This window comes from Eptatretus burgeri, chromosome 4 (genome assembly GCF_056783735.1).
Source record: "Eptatretus burgeri isolate ZD-2024b chromosome 4, Ebu_testis_v1, whole genome shotgun sequence".
NCBI classification, from domain to species: domain Eukaryota; kingdom Metazoa; phylum Chordata; class Myxini; order Myxiniformes; family Myxinidae; genus Eptatretus; species Eptatretus burgeri.
In genome coordinates this window covers 73,629,991-73,648,400 of record NC_140964.1, presented here as the reverse complement: position 1 = coordinate 73,648,400, position 18,410 = coordinate 73,629,991, and the positions used below count along the sequence as shown (strand labels likewise).

The window sequence follows — 18,410 nt, the reverse complement described above, 5'->3', positions numbered from 1 at the left end:
GGGATGGTTTGCCAGACGGTCATTTTTGAGAGATATAGCAAGAGTGTGTGATTTGTCAGGAATGAAAGACTTTCCAAGTATTTGACCAGTTTGTGATTTTTGTCAAGATCTGAAGACTGAAGAGGCTGCAGCCTGCTTGTCTGAAAGATGAAGGATGTCACAGGAGAGGGTGGAGTCGTCAGAGAGGAGAATTGATAAAGAGGATTTTCCAGAGCAACAAAGATATCACTGATGATGAGGAATAGGACTGAGCCCAGAACACTGTCTTGGGGCACTCCAACCTTGCCAAGGAGAGGAGAGGAAAGGGTTATTTTGAAAGCCACATGTCGGATATGAAAGTAGAGAAGTCAGTAAGCCATGTGTTGATTGTGGCCTTGGATGCCATCGGCAAACAGTTTGTAGAGCAGAAAGGGATGCCAGACTGTATAGAAAGCATGAGATATGTCCAGAGAGACGGCCTTGATCACATGTCTGACATTGAGGCCTTCCATCCATTGTTGAAGCTTGATCAGAGTGAGTCCATCCATAGTCGCTGTCATTGTGTAAATCTCAATAAGTTAATGACTTACTGCATTTTACTCAAAGTTCGTTGAGCTCTTTTACAGATAGATTCTTCCTTTAGTTGTTTTGTTGTAACTACTGGTTATTTGCCCACTGTGTTCAGCATACAAGAGGTTGTCCAAAACCTTTTCCCTTTTCAAATTGTCCCAGAGGCGAAGGATACACTGTCTAGCTTATCTGGAATTGGAATTCCAGAGAAGGTATTGTCATTGTGCACCATTCGTCCGTGTGCTATTTCGACTTCTCGGCCAAACCGCTGGGCTAATCTTGCTGAAATTTGGCAGCAACGTTCCACTCCTGACTGGTAATGGGGATTGCAAAGCTGTTCTGGTCATGTGACTTAAAGTATGTCAAAATGGCTGACTTCGTAAATTTCTTCAAAAATCTTCTTCTCCAGACCCACCAATCAGAAGAATGCTACCAAATTCGGGTTTCAACATTAGGTGAAAGTAAGGATGTTAAATTGCGGTCAGCATGCCGATCACGTAACTGGAAGTGTCAAAATGGCGAACTTAGTAAATTTTTGTGAAAATCACGCAAATTCCTTCAAAAATTTTCCTCTCCAGACCCACCAGTCAGAATGCTACCAAATTTGTGTTACAGCATCAGGCCAGGGCCCAGATATGCTCCAGGTGCAGTGGTCCTATTTTTTATTTCCAATGGCATCAGGAAACTCACCAGCAACTGCGAAGAATGTTTGGGACAGTGGTTGGAAACGGCTGCATCAAAGACCATCCGTTCTGAAAATTGCTGGCACAGGACATCATTTCTTTCTGGTTGTGGGGTGGACTTTTTGACTTCCTTCTGCATTCCTTCATTTAGTTAGTTGTAGTTATGGAACTATCATCTTCTTTAATAAGCTCAGCATTGTCATCCTTGGCCTTCACCTTGCTATTCATATCATGTTGAAAAATCTTGAGTGCTTGTGATAACTGCATGTCCTACTTTGCTGTCTTGGTGCAGGCCTGGTTCAAATCATGTTGAATGTCTGATTTGTGCACACAGCTAATAAGCTTTACTTTTGTGTAACTTCAATGAGTGCCATTTCATTCATCAATATGCAAAAAGGGATGATGTGGGACATGGGGTGCATTGAGACATCTCTTTCAGTGATTCTTGCAGGGCAGTGACCTTTGAATACCACTGTTGGCCCTAAATATAATTTGGTCAAGAATAGCTGCTAATGGGGGTTGGTGGGGTCAGGGGGAGGGGGGAGGGGTGGTGGAGGTGGGTGGTGGTGGTGGAGGAGTTTCTTTTCCAGTCTTATGCACCCCCAGTCCTTATGAACCCAGGTTTTCCCGACTGTATGGCAAACGTATTTTTACGTCCAACTTTTGTCCTCGAAATGCACTTAGACATTTCCATCTCAATTCTTTTTTCTAGAATATGGACTGTATAGTCCAACATGGCAAAATACCCTTCTTGACAGAGACTGAGTGCTCACTCCCACATACCCAGATTGTTTGGGAAATCATTATTGCCTTTTATTAAAGATTGATACCCTCTCTCGATTAAACATGGGTTAAAATGTAGAGCAGATTAACTGAAATCGAGCTACCACCAGGGTGGCAGAATAACTCGGTGGGTACTGTGTTTGCCATCCAGCTGTTTAAGCAGTGTTGAATCCCAAGGGGCTAAAACGAAATAATGACAGTAATAATCGATATATAATGGAGCAAGTGTTTGTACGTATATATGTATGTTTGTATGTCTGCTCTTTGCCCACATTGGTTGGATAACTAGCCTGACACCACCCACAAATATCACCTGAAAAAAAAATAATCATACGTCCGCCATTTTGGTAAGCCAAAGCCTCAGATCATATAGATGTCGAAGACATTTTCGGAAGTGTCATTTTCACAATTGCCATGCCCTCCCTATAAGTTTTTTGTTCAGTGTAAAAAACCTGAAGCGACTGTTAAAAGGATCCCCAAATATTGAAAGGTTGGAGCCAATGGGCATCATGGGTATTGTGAAAGCGACAGTGTGTACAGGCTTCAGGCCTCTGGTATCAGCCTATAGCCTAGTGCAATTTCATTATCCGAGCTATATAACCATGATGCATTATATTTGCACATAAGCAGTCCGCATGTTTTTAGCTTCATGTATGTAACGGGTTAATATTATTTCTTTTTCAGGAGTGATCAAGGATTTTGGAATGCTGGCCACATTTTCCATCCAATCATCAGGTAACTTTGTTTAAAAAAACAAAATCTTCATAGGTTGGTGCTCCTATGTTGAAAGTTTGTGTCAATCACTCGAGCAGTTCTGGAGAAAACAAATTTAAAAGCGAATAAAGGTGAAAAAGTGAGGGCAGAAGGAAAAAGAAAAAAAGTGTGGTTCCACAACATGGCCAATGATGGCTATGGACGCCTATTACTAGTAATAATAAACAATAAACTGCCATTCTGATGCAGTGCCCACAGGGGGGCAATGTATGATGAAGCAGGCCACACTTAGAATGGTTTAGTAAAGTTGACTCTCATATCTGCATTTAGCATTTGAATGTGAAAGTTCAAACCCAACCGAGTTTTTGTAAAAGAGTAGACCATTGTGTATCAGTGTGCTGACTTAATCCTCAGGTGGAAAATCCACCAACTGGAGGTTAGGGTTCTGGGAAGTGGTAACGCAACAGGTATGATTGTGCAAATTGCCTTCATTTGTCTTCGTTTCTTTGTGAATCCAAATCACACATCACGCAAAGTGTGATGTGAATCGGACTTTGCATCCGATCTCTCTGCACATGAGTTGTGTTGAGTCATGTACTTGGTTCACCTGGTTAAGAAGGAATGTTCATCACTCTACTTGGCACCAATGCCTTGTCACCCCTTGTAAATATTGTGACATTGCCTTTGTGTGCAGTGTTAATTTATTTCCTTATTACCTTTTTTCAGATTGAGTGAATGTATCCATGGGTTTTGCAAGCGATTACACGAATGAGCAACGGATTGTTGCCGATGTCTGGATTCACGAACGTCAACAGACAGGGAAAACAATGGACGAGGTATGCGTTGGCTTCCAACAACGATTCTGCCAATAATCCCTTTGGGGCTTCATCAAATAAATTGTTGTACAGCAGCGCAACAAAACCACTGCTGACCTTAAACAAGCAGTGAGACTTCCTTTTAATCATATCACCCCATAAATGATCCAGAAAATGTCTCGCAGAACATGCGGCGGCAAATTATTCTCTGTAATGACAATGATGGAGCACAAACGGATCCAATGGACACTTAAGGCTTGTGTCATATGTTGTAAAATCTATATTATAAAAGGAGCCGTGTCTGTCTGTTTGTCATGCTATAACTTGAGAACGGATTAACGGATTTCAATGAAACCAACGGCGGTGGATTCAGGGAAGGTTTGTGATGCAAAAAAAAAAGAAGGGGAAGGTTTGTTTATGGGTACATGGACACACATGGTGTAACGGCAAATGCCAACTTTCGACGCTGGTTATCCTCGCATGAAGGGCAGGATCTCCCAAGAATCCTTTTTTGTTCTTGCCCCATAGATTAGCCATCGCAGCAGATTGGTCTTCCCCATCAGCGAAACGACAGGTCTTGTATGCTTGATTGTAATAATGTAAGAGTACTGGAAATGTATGTACTATAACTTGTCAAACCATTCAGTGTTAGCTAATATGAGAAAAGGCAAGGTCGCAATTTTTGCAAGACGTGACAAGACATTGTGGCCACCCTGGACGATAATAACAAGACACCAAACGGTACAAGCATGGTTGTCATTTTATTCTTGAACTCGAACAGGTGCAGGGCTCAATGCACTGACATGAAGAGCAAAAAGTAACAGGAAACATTAATTGATAAATTGATAAAACAAAAAATATGAAAAGTGGAAAACAAAATTAAAAGTGAGTGACAAATATGGCCTGGTGTTTGCTTAATGGTTTAGGGTGGTGGGCTTGGGTTCCTAGGGTCCTGAGTTCGAATCCTGCTCGGCCGTTGAATTAATTCCAGGTGAGGTTGACTCAGTCTGTCATCCTGATGTTGGCAAAATGAGTACCAGCTTGCTGGGATGATTGAGCCATTCGAGTATCCTGTGTCAGCGTAGCGACCTGCCCAAGATTGCACCCAATAGCCCAGGAGAATGCTTCGACAGAACCGACACTGTATAGAGTATGGTCCCAATGGATGGATGGATAAATAAGAGTCATTCAATGGATGCACTTTGCAGTTATCCGAATGAGTTGTGGAGTAGGAATAAAGAGATCGAGTATTGATGCAGGCATGCAGCCAACACATTGTTTTACTTGCATCCAACAGTTTAGAATACTTGAGTTAAAGTAGCACTCCATGTTGGAATTGACAACCAGAACCCATGTTGTGCTTCAAGTGTAATTAGTTGACTAAACTAATAATAAATTCCATATTTTTTTATCGACTCGTGATTCTGATATTCGTCACGATAACCTGAAAGGTCCCTTGAAAAAAGAATATTTCCTCCAAAGAAAATGTGTATCATATTTAAAAGTCAGCCTCGTAATAGTTTACTGTTTATACATTCACCTTAATGAAAATGGATCGCAAAGTACTTTGGAAGAGTGATATCGTCAACCTGAAATTTTCATACCGTGAAGCATGTTATAACCAGGAATAAGAAGTGATTGGAGGCACGAAAAACACAAGGTAGACGCACGGTCCTTCATGCAACTCAGCCGAGCAATAACAAAAAAAAACACACACACACAAACACACACACGTGTGCCCACATAGATGAACATTGCACAAACAGACTTAAATGGTCGGCACTGATTCAATGACAGTTGAACCTCAGAAACAATTGGACATGCTTGAGCGCAAGTGGATTGAAAGAACAAACGGATCCTGCATGGAACATTCAGGACTCATTGCGCAACGAGTGGAGTCACGTGAACACGGGTGAAAAAGCTGCCATGCTATTTATCCCCCGCCAACCAACGAAGTTGTTTGTACTTGTTTCTCATCCCGTATTATGAAAATGTATCAGATATGATGTACGTGTACAATGTACATTCAAATATTTCTCATTAAATTCTCCAATTCGTGCTCTTGGCCAACCGTGCATCACCATCAATTTGCAAGTATGTGTGCTATTTCATTCAATTACCCTTTTCCTGTTCGGACAGTGAAGGACCATATATTAATTTTTTATGCAAATATGGCAGATATTTTAACCCTCCTCCCTCCCTGGTGAGAGGAGTGGAGGAGGTTGTGTGACAATTTTTCATTGCAAGAACATTGCACAGCCGTTGCTGTTATCTCCGCCACCGAAGGTGGACGGAGGTTATGTTTTCACCCCTGTTTGTCTGTCTGTGAACAGCTTATCTCAAAAAAGTTATCAACGGATTTGTATGAAACTTGGTGGACAGGTTGGTTGTGCAACAAGGACAAAATGCTTCGAATTTTTGTGAAGATCCGGATACTACAGATCCGGATACTGGAATTAAAAACCAAAAACTTTAAAAGTGATTCTTCACCATTGAGAGAATGGGCCAAAAAGGATATACAGTGTAATAGTATAATACGATATTTCAAAAAAATTATTGACGAGTTATGACAAAACCAGGTGGATGAGATGGGAAGGTGACAAGAACAAGCCGATTTGATTTTGGTTCACGTCTGAATCCAGATCCAGCCTACCAGTGGGATACAAAACATCACCTGTTCAGCTTGGCCGTTATACTTTATTAAATGTTCGGATTAATGCAAAGCGAAGTGAATCTTCGAGAAAAGTTAATTGACAGAAGGATATAAGTATATATATATATGAGTGACACTTGTATAGAGTAAGTTAATGTATAAAATATAAAAACGGTAAAGGTGGTTGGCTTAAGATCTAAACGCCCTGAATTGGAGTTGCAGCCGTGCCAAAATAACACCAGGTGGCTTGACTCGGCCTGTCATTATTCCGAGCTCGGCAAAATGAGTACTGTTCTCGCTTGCTGCGGAAATTGAGCCATTCGAGTATCCTTTCATGAGAGTGCGACCCGTCCGGGATTGTACCTCCGAAGCCACAAAACTGCCTCGACAACCTTTTGTGTCTGGCAGTGTGTATCTACTATCTATTAAGTTAATGTTTCAGGCTCAGGGATGATTGGCCAAGTGACTGAAGCTCCATGAACAAGAAACACGATGCGATTAGATACCAATGAGGTAATTGGTAGAGTCAAGATTACACATAATACAGAAAGTTATGTTAAAATAGAAGTGACATAATTCGCTTCACAGCAACTAAAATCCACATTTGGAAGAAATAAGCAGTTAAGAATTATTGATAATCTTTCAACTGTTTATTTGATACAGTTATCATGAAGCTGTACTTAAAGGATTAAGAAAATAAACGAGGGAAAAATGTTAATAAAAATATTCTGATTGTTCTTCATACTTAGGCAACCAAACTAACGTCCCATACCTGCCCTGTACGTGCAACATGCAACACAGACACATACGCCCAGATCACCGCCTCCCAACCCAACCCCTCGTGTTTAGGTAATAAGTACATGGTCTTTAATTGTACATCCTTCGTTTTTCCAGCAATCCTCCCCCGCCCCTCCCCGCACATCTCCCCCCAAATGATCTATCCATAACTCAGAGCCAAGGATTCTCAAGCACAGACATCACTGTGAATTTGCTTTGTTTTGAATAAGTTGGTATTTGTTTTTCATTCTAATTCAGTGATCTTCACTTTTTTAGAGGGGGGCCACTTTTACCAATAAGCCATCAGCATGAGAGCTGCCACACTGCCCTGTGGCTCTTATAAGCCCCCGTCCCACGTTCTCCTCTTCGTTGTGGTTAACTGGGCTGCAAGCATCATTTTTTTGTATACTGCAACCATATCCTGATGTCGTTAGGTTACTTTTATGCATGGAACACTCATTTGAAACCATTGGATCAATTTGATAGCACTTATGGCGTATTACGATGAGGTGTTTTCACATTTGTGTATTATCGAGCGCACGTCACGGGCTGCACTTTCAGCCACCAGGGGCCACCAGTGGCTCATGGGTCCTGCAATGAAGAACAGAGTTCTCAATAGTTCAAGTGATACATCCACCTCCACTACTACAATCATCGCCTTGTTGGAGCAGCAGCTTGTGCAATTCTGCAGAGCATTGTCTGTAATGGAGAACACCCGATTATCCACAAGTCCGACACAATGATCTCAAGGAGTTTTTCCTCCTACTTCTTCTGCATTGTGTGTGGCCAAACGGAGATCTCTCATCGGTTGTGTGAGCGTACACAGCCTGCACTATCTCAGAACTTCTTGCAATAGAAATCCTTTGTTCATTAAATAAATTTTAAAATGTACCACCGGTCCCTCAGTGTGTTGTTCCTTTCCCAAACAATCCAACACAGTGTCTTGAACAACAAGATATGCCTGTAGTTACTCAAACAGTAAAAGAGAGCTTAGAGCTTAGGGTGGTTCATGTGTTCATGCTTCTCACTATACCTCATTTTTGTTGCTTCATCAAAACTCAGGAAATAGCACCTCCAAACAGATTAACTTCTGTACTATTGAGACAAATCCTAAGATATTCTCTTTCGTAATCCTCACATACTTGATTCGCAGATGGTGCCCACACCTCTGTTAGAAGAGGTTCTCTTTGTGGACACCTGAGGTGCCGGTGGCAATTCTCCATCAGAAAAACGTAATGATCCCTGCATGTGATGCTGGCCCAGTACAACTGATGAAAATCGATCACCACCAAACTTGCATTGCTCACTCTTGCTCAGTAATGGCCGATTCTCCACATGGTTCATATCTCCATGATAGACATCATAATGGCATTCATCCTCAAATTCCCAACCTAACAAGTTGTCATTTGGTCCATCATTAATCACTGCCGGGTTGCAAGATGTTGGAAACTTTTCTACTAGGCACGTGACAGATTCAAACAGAACTTTGGAAGCAGCCACAGGTTCAGGCTCTTCTGCAAGGGGCTGTCTTGTACCCTCTTGGTGTCTCGCAATCTCTCCTGAAAGTGTTGAAAGCCCAGTGGAAGAGGAAGGCCACCAGTTTTGCCGTGTCTGCATATTGAGAAGGCAACTAGTTGCAGCAGTTCTATGACACACTGCTGACAAGTTTGGACGCAGCTCAGCAAGACTACTCCAGGCCTTTGATGAACCTACAACAGGTCCTCTTGGGTGGTTTGGGAGAGGAGGCTGTGTGTCTGGATGCAATGAAACTTGCAATAAGCTTAAATCAGAAATGTGCAACGAGGTGTGAGATGGCAGGTTATGTGAAGCACCAGGTGACCAATCCTGTGGCAGAGGCGGGTTAATAATAATTGGGAGCCGAGCTTGAAGTATATCGCTGCTTTGGAATTGTGAAGCACAGCTTGTGAAGCTGTCAACACTGGAGAAACTATGTATATTTGACCGTGATAGCTGCTGATGATCAAACATCAACTGGGACATAGGTGGTGTCTTGTCAAATGACTCTTCTTTAAAATTGTTCATCACCTCCTTTTCAACATCTATAAGCAGTGGCTCAGAATTGAGTTTCAATTCTGCTCCCTGAGACTGCTCAGGCCTGGATTCAAATGAGCGATTCGAAGTACTTCCGATCACTGAAGAAATTGATCGCTTGGACCAACGCCATTGCCCTGGAGAATATTTTCCATCCAGTGTTTTTTCGGCACTTAACCCTTCCCTGTGTCCTAGCAAATCTCCAGGATTTGCATTATGTGTTCCCGTTTCCTTTAAAGTCATTGATATAATGCTACCATCTCTCTTTGCCCTTTCAAGAGCCTCACGCCGTTTTACTGCTTTCTCCTGTTGTTTTTGCTCTTTATAGAATTCAGAGAAGTTGTTGACAATGATAGGGATGGGAAGTGCAATGACTAGGACTCCAGCAATACAGCAGAGGCCACCTACAATCTTGCCTAGAACTGTCTTTGGATAGATGTCACCATAGCCAACAGTCGTCATGGTGATTGTGGCCCACCAGAAGGATGCTGGAATACTTCGGAACTTTGTGTCCTTATCATCTTTTTCAGCAAAGAACACTAGGCTCGAGAAGATCATGATACCCATTGCTAGAAAAAGAATTAATAAACCCAACTCGTTGTAACTCCTACGTAGAGTGAATCCCAGGGATTGCAGGCCTGTTGAGTGACGAGCAAGCTTGAGAATTCGAAGAATCCTCATGATACGAAAGATCTGAACCACGCGGCGCACATTTTGGAACTGTGACACACTGCGGTTTGATTCGGTGAGGAAGATGGTGATGTAGTATGGCAAGATGGCGAGCAGGTCAATCGCATTGAGAGCCCCTTTGAAAAATTTCCACTTGTTGGGAGCTGAAAGGAAGCGCAAAACGTACTCGGTTGTAAACCAGGCAATGCAAACGGCCTCCACATGAGCAAGGGATGGATTGTCACCGATGTGGCCAAATTCATCCCGGTGCTGTAGCTCGGGCAATGTATTGAGAGAAAGAGCGATGGTGGACAGGACGATGAAGAAGATGGATATGATGGCCAGGGTCTGTGGTCAGGGAGATGGGCACAATAATACACATTAGCACACAGCAGCATTATATTTCTTTCTATCCTATTCTCACAATTAACAGAGCACCAACAAATAATAATAACAGTACCAAACACCCTTAAATAAGGTAAATGTATTTTCAAACATGAGTCATGGACAACAAGAAGTGCCTGCAGTCACTTAAACAGTATGGTGACCATTTTAAGACCTTTATCCATCATTCACACAGTGCTGAAGGAGTGACACAAGATGTTTACCATCGAATATCCATCGGACAGAAAACACAGTTTGTGATGCAAGCTCTCAACATTTTATTTTGTATTAGCAAATACAACCTGTTGCTTCGGTGACGAGAATATTTGGGTGGGGGGGAGGGCGGAGGAAGGGAGAGAGAAGGGAAGTGAAGGATGGGGGGGAGGGGGGAAGGGAGAGAGAAGGGAAGGGAAGGATGGAGGAGGGATGGAAGGGAGAGAGTGAAAGGGTTCGGAGAGAGAGTGAGGGGGATAGGGGTGCCAGAGGGAGAGGGGGAAGTGAAGGGGGTGGAGTAAAGGGAGAGGGAGGGGAGGGGCGGGGCGGAGGCAGCGGGGGGAGATGGCGCGGAGGGGGGTGGAGATGGCATGGAGGAGGGGAGACGGCACGTAGGGGGGACGGCACGTAGGGGGAGACGGCACGTAGGGGGGGAGACGGTGGAGAGGGGGCGGAGATGGCGCCGAGGGGGGAGATGGCGAGGGGGGAGACGGCGCAGAGGGGGGAGCGGAGAGGGGGCGGAGACGGCGTGGCAGGAGGAGGTAGATGGCACGGGCGAGGGTAAGACGGGGTGGCGGCGGTAGCACAGTGGAGGGGCAGGCAGCATGAGAGAAGGGGAAACCACATGAGCAAGGCCGGATTTACCATGTGGGGGGCCGAGGGCACAATGATTGTGGGAGGCCCTCAAATTTGGAGATTAATCAACAACTTAAATTATAACTGCTTTTTCATCAACAACTGAACTTTATCTATCGATTTGGCAGATCCTGATCAGGAATGATTTGGCATATCTTCTTCCTCTTTCGGCTGCTCCCGTTAGGAGTCGCCACAGCGGATCATCCGTATGATCCGCATCGTGATTTGGCACATGTTTTACGCCGGATGCCCTTCCTGACGCAACCCTGGTCGCCTCTTACGACACAGGGATATGGTACACCTATTTTAACCGGGGTATACACCGGCCCAGTATACTGGTACTCATTTCGCCGACCTCGGAAGGATGACAGGCTGAGTCAACCCCCTGGTGTATTAATTTAGTGGCCCAACGGGGCTTGAACTCAGGACCTCTTGGAACCCAAGCCACTGCCCTAACCACTGCGCCAACACCAGGCTAGAATGATTTGGCATACATGTTCACAAATTACAATTAAATCTGACAATATGACAAGATGGACGGATTGTTTTTGATATGGCTGGTGACTTATCTCTGAGCTCATTCTAAAATCAAGTCACAAAAATGCTGTTGCTGCAAGAGTAAGAGATTGAGATGAACTAATATAAGAAAATAACAAACGACGCACTGTCATTAATCATTCTACGAACTTCGAATAAAAATCTTCTCACTTCTAAAAACCCTCTGGGCAAGAGAAATCCGAAATGGTGATTAATAGCCGACTTCCAGTGAGCACAAATATACGGCAGTGTCATCCACATCAATGAACATACACACGGTGCCTTAATCAATGGACAAGCTTCCTGCGCGACTTCGCGGCAGCGAACTCGGATATGATACTGTCAACCTGCATGGAATTGAGCACATCGGATTTGGTTGAAATGATGGTCAGATTGACCAGTCTCTGCTGCCCCATCGTGGAGCAAAGATGGTTCTTGATAAGCTTGAGTTTCGAAAACGAGCGCTCCCCAGAGCAGTTCGACACCATCAGTGAGAGGTAAATCCGAAGCAGCACTTCCACGTTTGGGAAAGTATCCGTGAGTTTTCGCTCGATGAGAAAACTGTACATCTCGAGTTCAGTACGGCCCGAGTCTGGCTCTGACTCCTTCATCATGGCTTGGAACTGAATCATTTCTTCTGTGAGGTCAGGTGATCGATCTTCCCGATACAGCTCGACGAGCTTTGAGCATGACTCTCGAATCTGCTCCACTTCGAGTTGAACAAGAGCACGCAGGAATCCAAATCTGTCGCTCATCTCGCTGTAAGCGTTTGTACGCTTTTCCAACTGCGACAGCAGTACATCGATCACTACAACGTATCCACTGATGCGAAAGGACTCCTTGGCATCTAGTTCTACTTCGGGAGTGTGTCCGCAGTCCAAGGGAGCGAGGCGGACATTATGCTTTCGTCTACGCGATCCGCAAGTGAATTCCTCTGTACCTGAGTGCTCCACTCCGTCAAAAACGGATGTCTCAAACTGATCGCGTAATGACTGCACGAAGCTCGCCAGTGACTTGAGGAGCTGCACGGCTGTGTTGAGATCGGTAGCTTGCGACTGAAGGGTTTTACTCGTACGATCAAATCTACCAAGGACAGTAGACCAGAAACCAGCATAGAACCCTATCTCGAGCGTGCACATCGTTTGGTGAAGCGTCTCGGTGGTGTTTCTCGTTTCACTATTCAGTTGTTCATCGTTTGCGATTTCATCTAGGACATCCATGATTTCGCTGTAACCGTCTACAAGAGCTCAGGTTGCATCAGAATGAGCCGACCAGCGAGTGTCGCTGAGGCGCTTTGGTACTTGCAGATCTTTGGCTTTCACGGCGTCAAATAATCTGGTGTAGCGCGACGTGGAAGCTGTAAAAAATACATACACTTGTTCCACGAATTCAAAGAATGCTGCTGCAGGTCTACAGCATCCCACAGCCGACTGACCGACTAAATTCAGTGAGTGAGTCACGCATGGCCACAAATATTGCGAGAGGGTTCTCCTGTTTGATCATTCCCTGCATCCCGTTGTATCGGCCACTCATATCAGATGCGTTATCGTAAGATTGTCCTCGGCAGGTAGCGATGTCCAATCCAGTGGCTTTCAAAAAAATCCAGTAATGCCGTCGCTTGCTGGAGTCCAGTGCGTCCTGTGTTGCTCAGAAAGGTCATGAAACGCTCCACTGGAGCCTCGTTCTCGATGTATCGTAGAATAACTGTGAGCTGGTCGATGTGGCTTATGTCAGGAGTAGAATCGACTGACACAGAGAAGTATTTTGCCTCTTTCACACGAGCGACGATGTTATCCAGAACAGATTTTCCGATGATGGAGACGAACTCTTCACATGTCATAGATGATAAATAGTTGGTGTAGCCACTACCTTGGTTGGCATATTTCTGAATCTTCTGCACCAAAAATGGATCGTATTCCACAAGTAATTCCATTAAACCAAGGTAGTTACCATTCGTCCGTGACCCAACAATTTCATCCGATCCACGGAACGCTAGACCACGCTCGGCGAGAAACGATATCACGCTCACACTTTGTTTGAGCACCTCCCTCCAATTGGACGCAATCTCACTCACCTGTTTGACGAGTTCAGTGTCCACACGACCTGTGGATGTTGCTCTGTCTGACAAGCGGATGATATTCGCACAATGTACATGCGAACGCTCATGCACCTCGATAGAACGACTGGCATGCTTCCAGTCATCGAATCCTTCCCCGCCCAGGGCAGTAGCGCCTGCAAAGAGCTTGCAAGCGATGCAGTACAGTTTTCCGGTTGATGTGGAGAAGCAAAGCCAGGACCTTTTCACGGACTCTCCGTGTTGTAGTCTACGGTAAAAAAGATTCTTGGAGCAGCAGCGTTTCCTACCTTCAACGAACTGAATGGATGAATCAAAGGGACCAGTCGAATTCTGCAGGGGCTCCAAATCTCGTGATGCCCAGAAGTCGATCATCTCTGACAACGGTCGCTCAGGACGCCAACATCCAATGTCATTGGCAAAGCCAGGTCCACGATCAGTCAGTATATCTCGCGCTTCTTCATGTGATGCATGTTCTTCATCGGTGGAACCTTCCGAGATGTTGGGCGAGTCTTGACGTGGGGGTTGCGTTGCCAAATCCGCTTGTTCTGTCTTTGTTGGTGTTCCAGCCTCTGTCATGGACGAATCGCCTGTTTGTGCAGGAGTGAAAAACTCTGAGATTTTCTGGGTCTCGTCGACGACGGCCTGATGTCTTTCATCTTTTTCCTTGGAACGTTTCCGCTTTTGAGCAACACTGTCATATTTCCGTGGAGCCCTGGATTTGTGCCTGTCGTCACTGAAGCCGCTCATTGTGGTTTCTGCAGCTGGTAGGTACCGAGTAACCGAGATATCGTCAGAGTGCACGTGGGACGTACCAGAATCACGAACAACAAGTATGTTTCACACACCTGGAACATAGAAAGTCACACCGTGTTACTGTGCTGTGCGCGCCAGTAAGCAGGGTACTGACAGCGTTCCCTGACAGCCACAGTTTCAGTGTGTACAATACTACCCCTGCCGGCCGTGTGCTGTGCTGGCCTGGCCTAGTTTTACCACATCGACTTTCACCTTTTCACCTCTCCTCTGGCTGGACCTCTGTATTCTGTCTGTGCTTGCTGGGCTCTGGCGGGCAGTGCCGTAGTTAGTTGGTCACGCTCAACCATCCGAAGCATCGATGATAGATCCAAAAAAGGATCCGAATGCGGGCCCCCAATGTCCGAGGCTTGCCCCGGGAATTTTTGACCACGTTGGATCCGTTCTGTGGACCGTGGAAGAAACGGCTTGAAAAAGCCAAAGCTTGAAAAGGACCCTCACAATGACAGACAATTTTGAAAAGATATCCTTACAAAGAGTTTACAATCTTCATTCACTGACAATAAAACTTTCGAAGCACATTTTCAAGGGATTTTCAAAATGTCATCGAAATTGTGGGAGGGCCCTAAATGTGGGGGGCCCCGGGGCCATTGCCCCACCTGGCCACCCCTAAATCCGGTAGTGCACGCGAGGGGAGGGAATGGAAATAGGAAGGCAGCGCGTGGAGAAGGGATGGGAGAGAATGGGAAGGTGGCAATAGGCCAGGGGAGGGGGGGATGGGAAGGTGGCGTGAGGGGAAGGGAGGGAATGGGAAGGCGGTATAACTGGAGAGGAGGGAATGGGAGGGAAGCACGAAGGGAGGGAATGGGAAGGAAGTGTGAGGGGAGGAAATGGGAAGAAAACGTGAGGGGAGGGAATAGGACGGTCGCGTGAGGGGAGGGAAGGGGGAATGGGAAGAAAGCAGAGGTCAATCTGTGACTTTTGTTCAAGAAAATTTAAAAGTAAAGTAAATTGATGAAACGTCCCCTCTTCGTCAATATCTTCCATGACTCTATGTATGCATTCGTTCTGTTATTGTGGTGCTTGGAAAGGGAAGAGAGTGCAAGACAAGAAAGGAGGTGGTCGAAGACAGAGAGATCACCGACTTGTCGCGATGTGAAAGTAATAGCTCCAAAGATTATTGGAATCTCCCGTGATTAGGCTGAAGCACAATGCCTGCTGCTCTCACATATCAGGTAGATCATGGCCCCTGTCTTTTTCACCGTTTGTCCTCTGCTCTCTCAGTCTTCCAACACCCCCACCCCACCATCCTTCCCCACCCCCCCCCCATCCTCAGTTCCTCCAGGATAATTTTCTCTTTGTAACCCCTTCCTGGTTACACCTCCCAAATTCAGGCTTTCCATACGACTCTGCACTTTTGTTGCTCACTCCCCTGGTCTGTGGAACTGCCTTCCTGAGGCCATTAAATTCAACGCTTACCTTCAGGATGAAAACATCGGAGTACTCTGTGGGAGTGTACCTCCTGTCAGGCTGCCATCCGCAGGGCAGGTCACCGCATGACGGGATTGGGGCAAAGTCTTCGGGACCCCCACTCTGTGTATGGTATGGACACCCAGCAGGATTAAAAACAAAAATGTCAATGGGTGGAGCAGCTCCTTGTGAGCCAACCGCCACCCATATCGAGTGCGCAACTGTGTCTGCGGACGTCGTGCTGCAGTTGGCTTACTTGTTTTTTAGGAGGTTGGTGGCAGGATTTGCACTCTGTCCACCGTAAAACCCTTCATTCCGCAAAACGCAAATAAATCTGAACACCCACTCCGTGGGAGTACCTCCTGTCAGGCTGCCATCCGCAGGGCAGGTCACCGCATGACGGGATTGGGGCAAAGTCTTCGGGACCCCCACTCTTTGATAATAGGAGATAAACCACGGGGTAAGCTTCCCAGGTCGTATTGTGCGAGTGCATGTCAGGGTGGTGCTGAGGTGTCATCCACCAGACAGCAGTCTCCTTGGATTAACCTGAGGCGGTCCCTTCGGTTGGGTGCCTGGAATGTCCTATCCCGAAGAGAGGATGATCTCCTGTCTCTGTTATCACCTGAGCTTAAGCGTTTGGACATCGGTATTGCAGCACTCTCTGAGGTTTGGAGAATGGATAGTGGTGAGATCGTGGTGGGTGGATACACCTACTGTTGGACTGGTCGCTCTGATGGTTACCATGCCCAAGGAGTTGCTGTAGCTGTGTCCAATAAGCTGACTCCAATGATAACTGAGGTAACACCAGTCAACGAGCGTATTATGAGACTAAAGATTCATCACTCCTTGGGTGTCGATCCCCTGGTCTCTGTGTATGCTCTGAATGAGGCGAGTGATCTCACCTTGAAGGACACATTCGATGCCACGCTCACGTCTGTGGTCAATCAGTGACCCAGGCGAGATACTCTTCTTGTTTTGGGGGATTTAAATGCATCGACTGGAACTGATAGGGATGGTGATGAGACATCTGTTGGACCCCATGTGTCTGGAACTATAAACCAGAATAGTACAAAGTTCCTTGACTTTGCAAGAAATTGTGGACCAAGGGTGGCTGGTTCATGGTTTTAATCACCCACAGACTCATCGCTAGACTTGGTATTCCAATGCTGGTGGTGTGGCAAATGAGATTGACCATGTGCTTGTTTATGGTCGCTGGAGGATGATCCAGAACTGCAGGGTCTACCGGAGTGCTCAGTTCCTCAATACCGACCACAGGCTTATGGTTGCAACTCTGAATTTGCAACTTAAATCTGGGAGAATGGTACCATCCCAGCCGAGGCTGGATGTTGGCAAGCTCATGGATGAGAGGGGAGCTGAGGAGTTTGCGAACAGGCTGAGTGGAGATTTGGGGGGTCTGGGTGCTTTGGGAGATCCTGAATAGTTGTGCAGTGCCTTCAAGATCACCATCTTTGATGATGCCGGTGGATGTCTTGGAACTCACCATGGGGCAAAGAAGAATTTTTGTGTCTCAAGGGATACTGGATAGAATTGACCAGAGTCACAAGGCCAGGCTTAATGGAAAAGCTAAGCTATTCAGGGAGTTCAGGGAGAGGCGGAAAACTGCAAGTGTGCTGATAGTGGACATGGAGGCATATGTGCGAGGAATCTGTGAGGGGGTGGAGCATCACCTGTGGTCAAGTGATTCTCATCCTGCTTGCAGGGGAATTCATGCATTGCGTTCCTCCGAGCCCGTTCCTCGGTGTACTGCAGTAAGAGCAGAGGGTGGTGGGCTCTTGACAGAGGAGTCCAAAGTGAAGGCCCGCTGGGTCGGTTACTTTGAGTGGTTCTACCGGGCTGATCCAGCAGCTGTTGAGTTGGATGTCAGGGGTGTTAATATCTCTATTGCTGACCCTCCAATCAACTGTGGTCCACCTTCATTTGTGGAAACACAGGCTACGGTGAACCGGTTGAAATGTGGTAAAGCTCATCGGATTTGTGGCATCCATGTTGAACTTCTCAAGGCTGGTGGAAATTCTGTACTCATGTCGTTGCATGCAGTTATTTGCTCTGCCTGGAACACAGGCATCATCCCAACTAATTGAAGAGGGGCCTTGTTGGCTTTCTCTGGAAAGGGAAGGGTGATCGCCAAGACTGCAACAACTACCGAGGGGTGACGCTGCTCTCAGTGCCAGGCAAGGTCTTTGCTCGGATAATTATTGATGCGGTTCGCCACCATCTGCTTCAGCACCAGCACCCAGCACAGTCAGGCTTTACACCAAAGAGGTCAACAATTGACTGCATCCTTGCTCTTCAGCTTCCCACCGAACGCAGATGAGAGTTTCGGCAGGGGCTGCTTGCAGCCTATGTTGATCTCTGCAAACGTTCAATTCAGTCAATTGGGATGCCCTCTGGAGGATTCTTGGTCTTCATGGGGTGGCACCAAAACTGATCAATCTGATGTGTGAACTATACTTTGGTACTGAGAGGGCTGTGAGATGTGGTGATAACATCTCTGACTCATTTCCAGTTGTTGCTGTAGTTCATCAGGGGTGTGTATTGGCCCCCATACTTTTCAGCTCTTGTATGAACTGGATTCTGGGGAGGAAGTCAGAGAGATCAAGATGCTATGCATCGTTTGGGAATGTCAA

At 45.9% G+C, this 18,410-nt stretch overlaps 1 protein-coding gene and 1 long non-coding RNA gene across 9 annotated transcripts in view; one reads left to right on the top strand and one right to left on the bottom strand.

Moving 5' to 3' along the window:
- The window catches only part of LOC147028349 (uncharacterized), a 149,981-nt gene that overhangs the window by 20,729 nt on the left and 110,842 nt on the right, over nucleotides 1–18,410 (top strand). For 6 of the 8 annotated variants that reach the window (XR_015057530.1, XR_015057529.1, XR_015057528.1 and 3 more), the window contains exon 2: nucleotides 2,700–2,750. This is a non-coding gene — a long non-coding RNA (uncharacterized LOC147028349). Of the gene's footprint in view, nucleotides 1–2,699; nucleotides 2,751–3,455; nucleotides 4,161–18,410 lie in introns of those variants that run through there. The other 2 variants (XR_015057524.1, XR_015057523.1) reach the window with 2 other exon arrangements.
- LOC147028350 (potassium voltage-gated channel subfamily B member 1-like) overlaps nucleotides 4,293–18,410 on the bottom strand; it is an 81,227-nt gene continuing 67,109 nt past the window's right edge. The window contains exon 3 of the mRNA XM_085878666.1: nucleotides 4,293–10,043. Within this exon, the coding sequence (XP_085734792.1) occupies nucleotides 8,109–10,043 (1,935 nt within the window). The 3' untranslated portion in view covers nucleotides 4,293–8,108. The remainder of the gene's footprint in view (nucleotides 10,044–18,410) is intronic.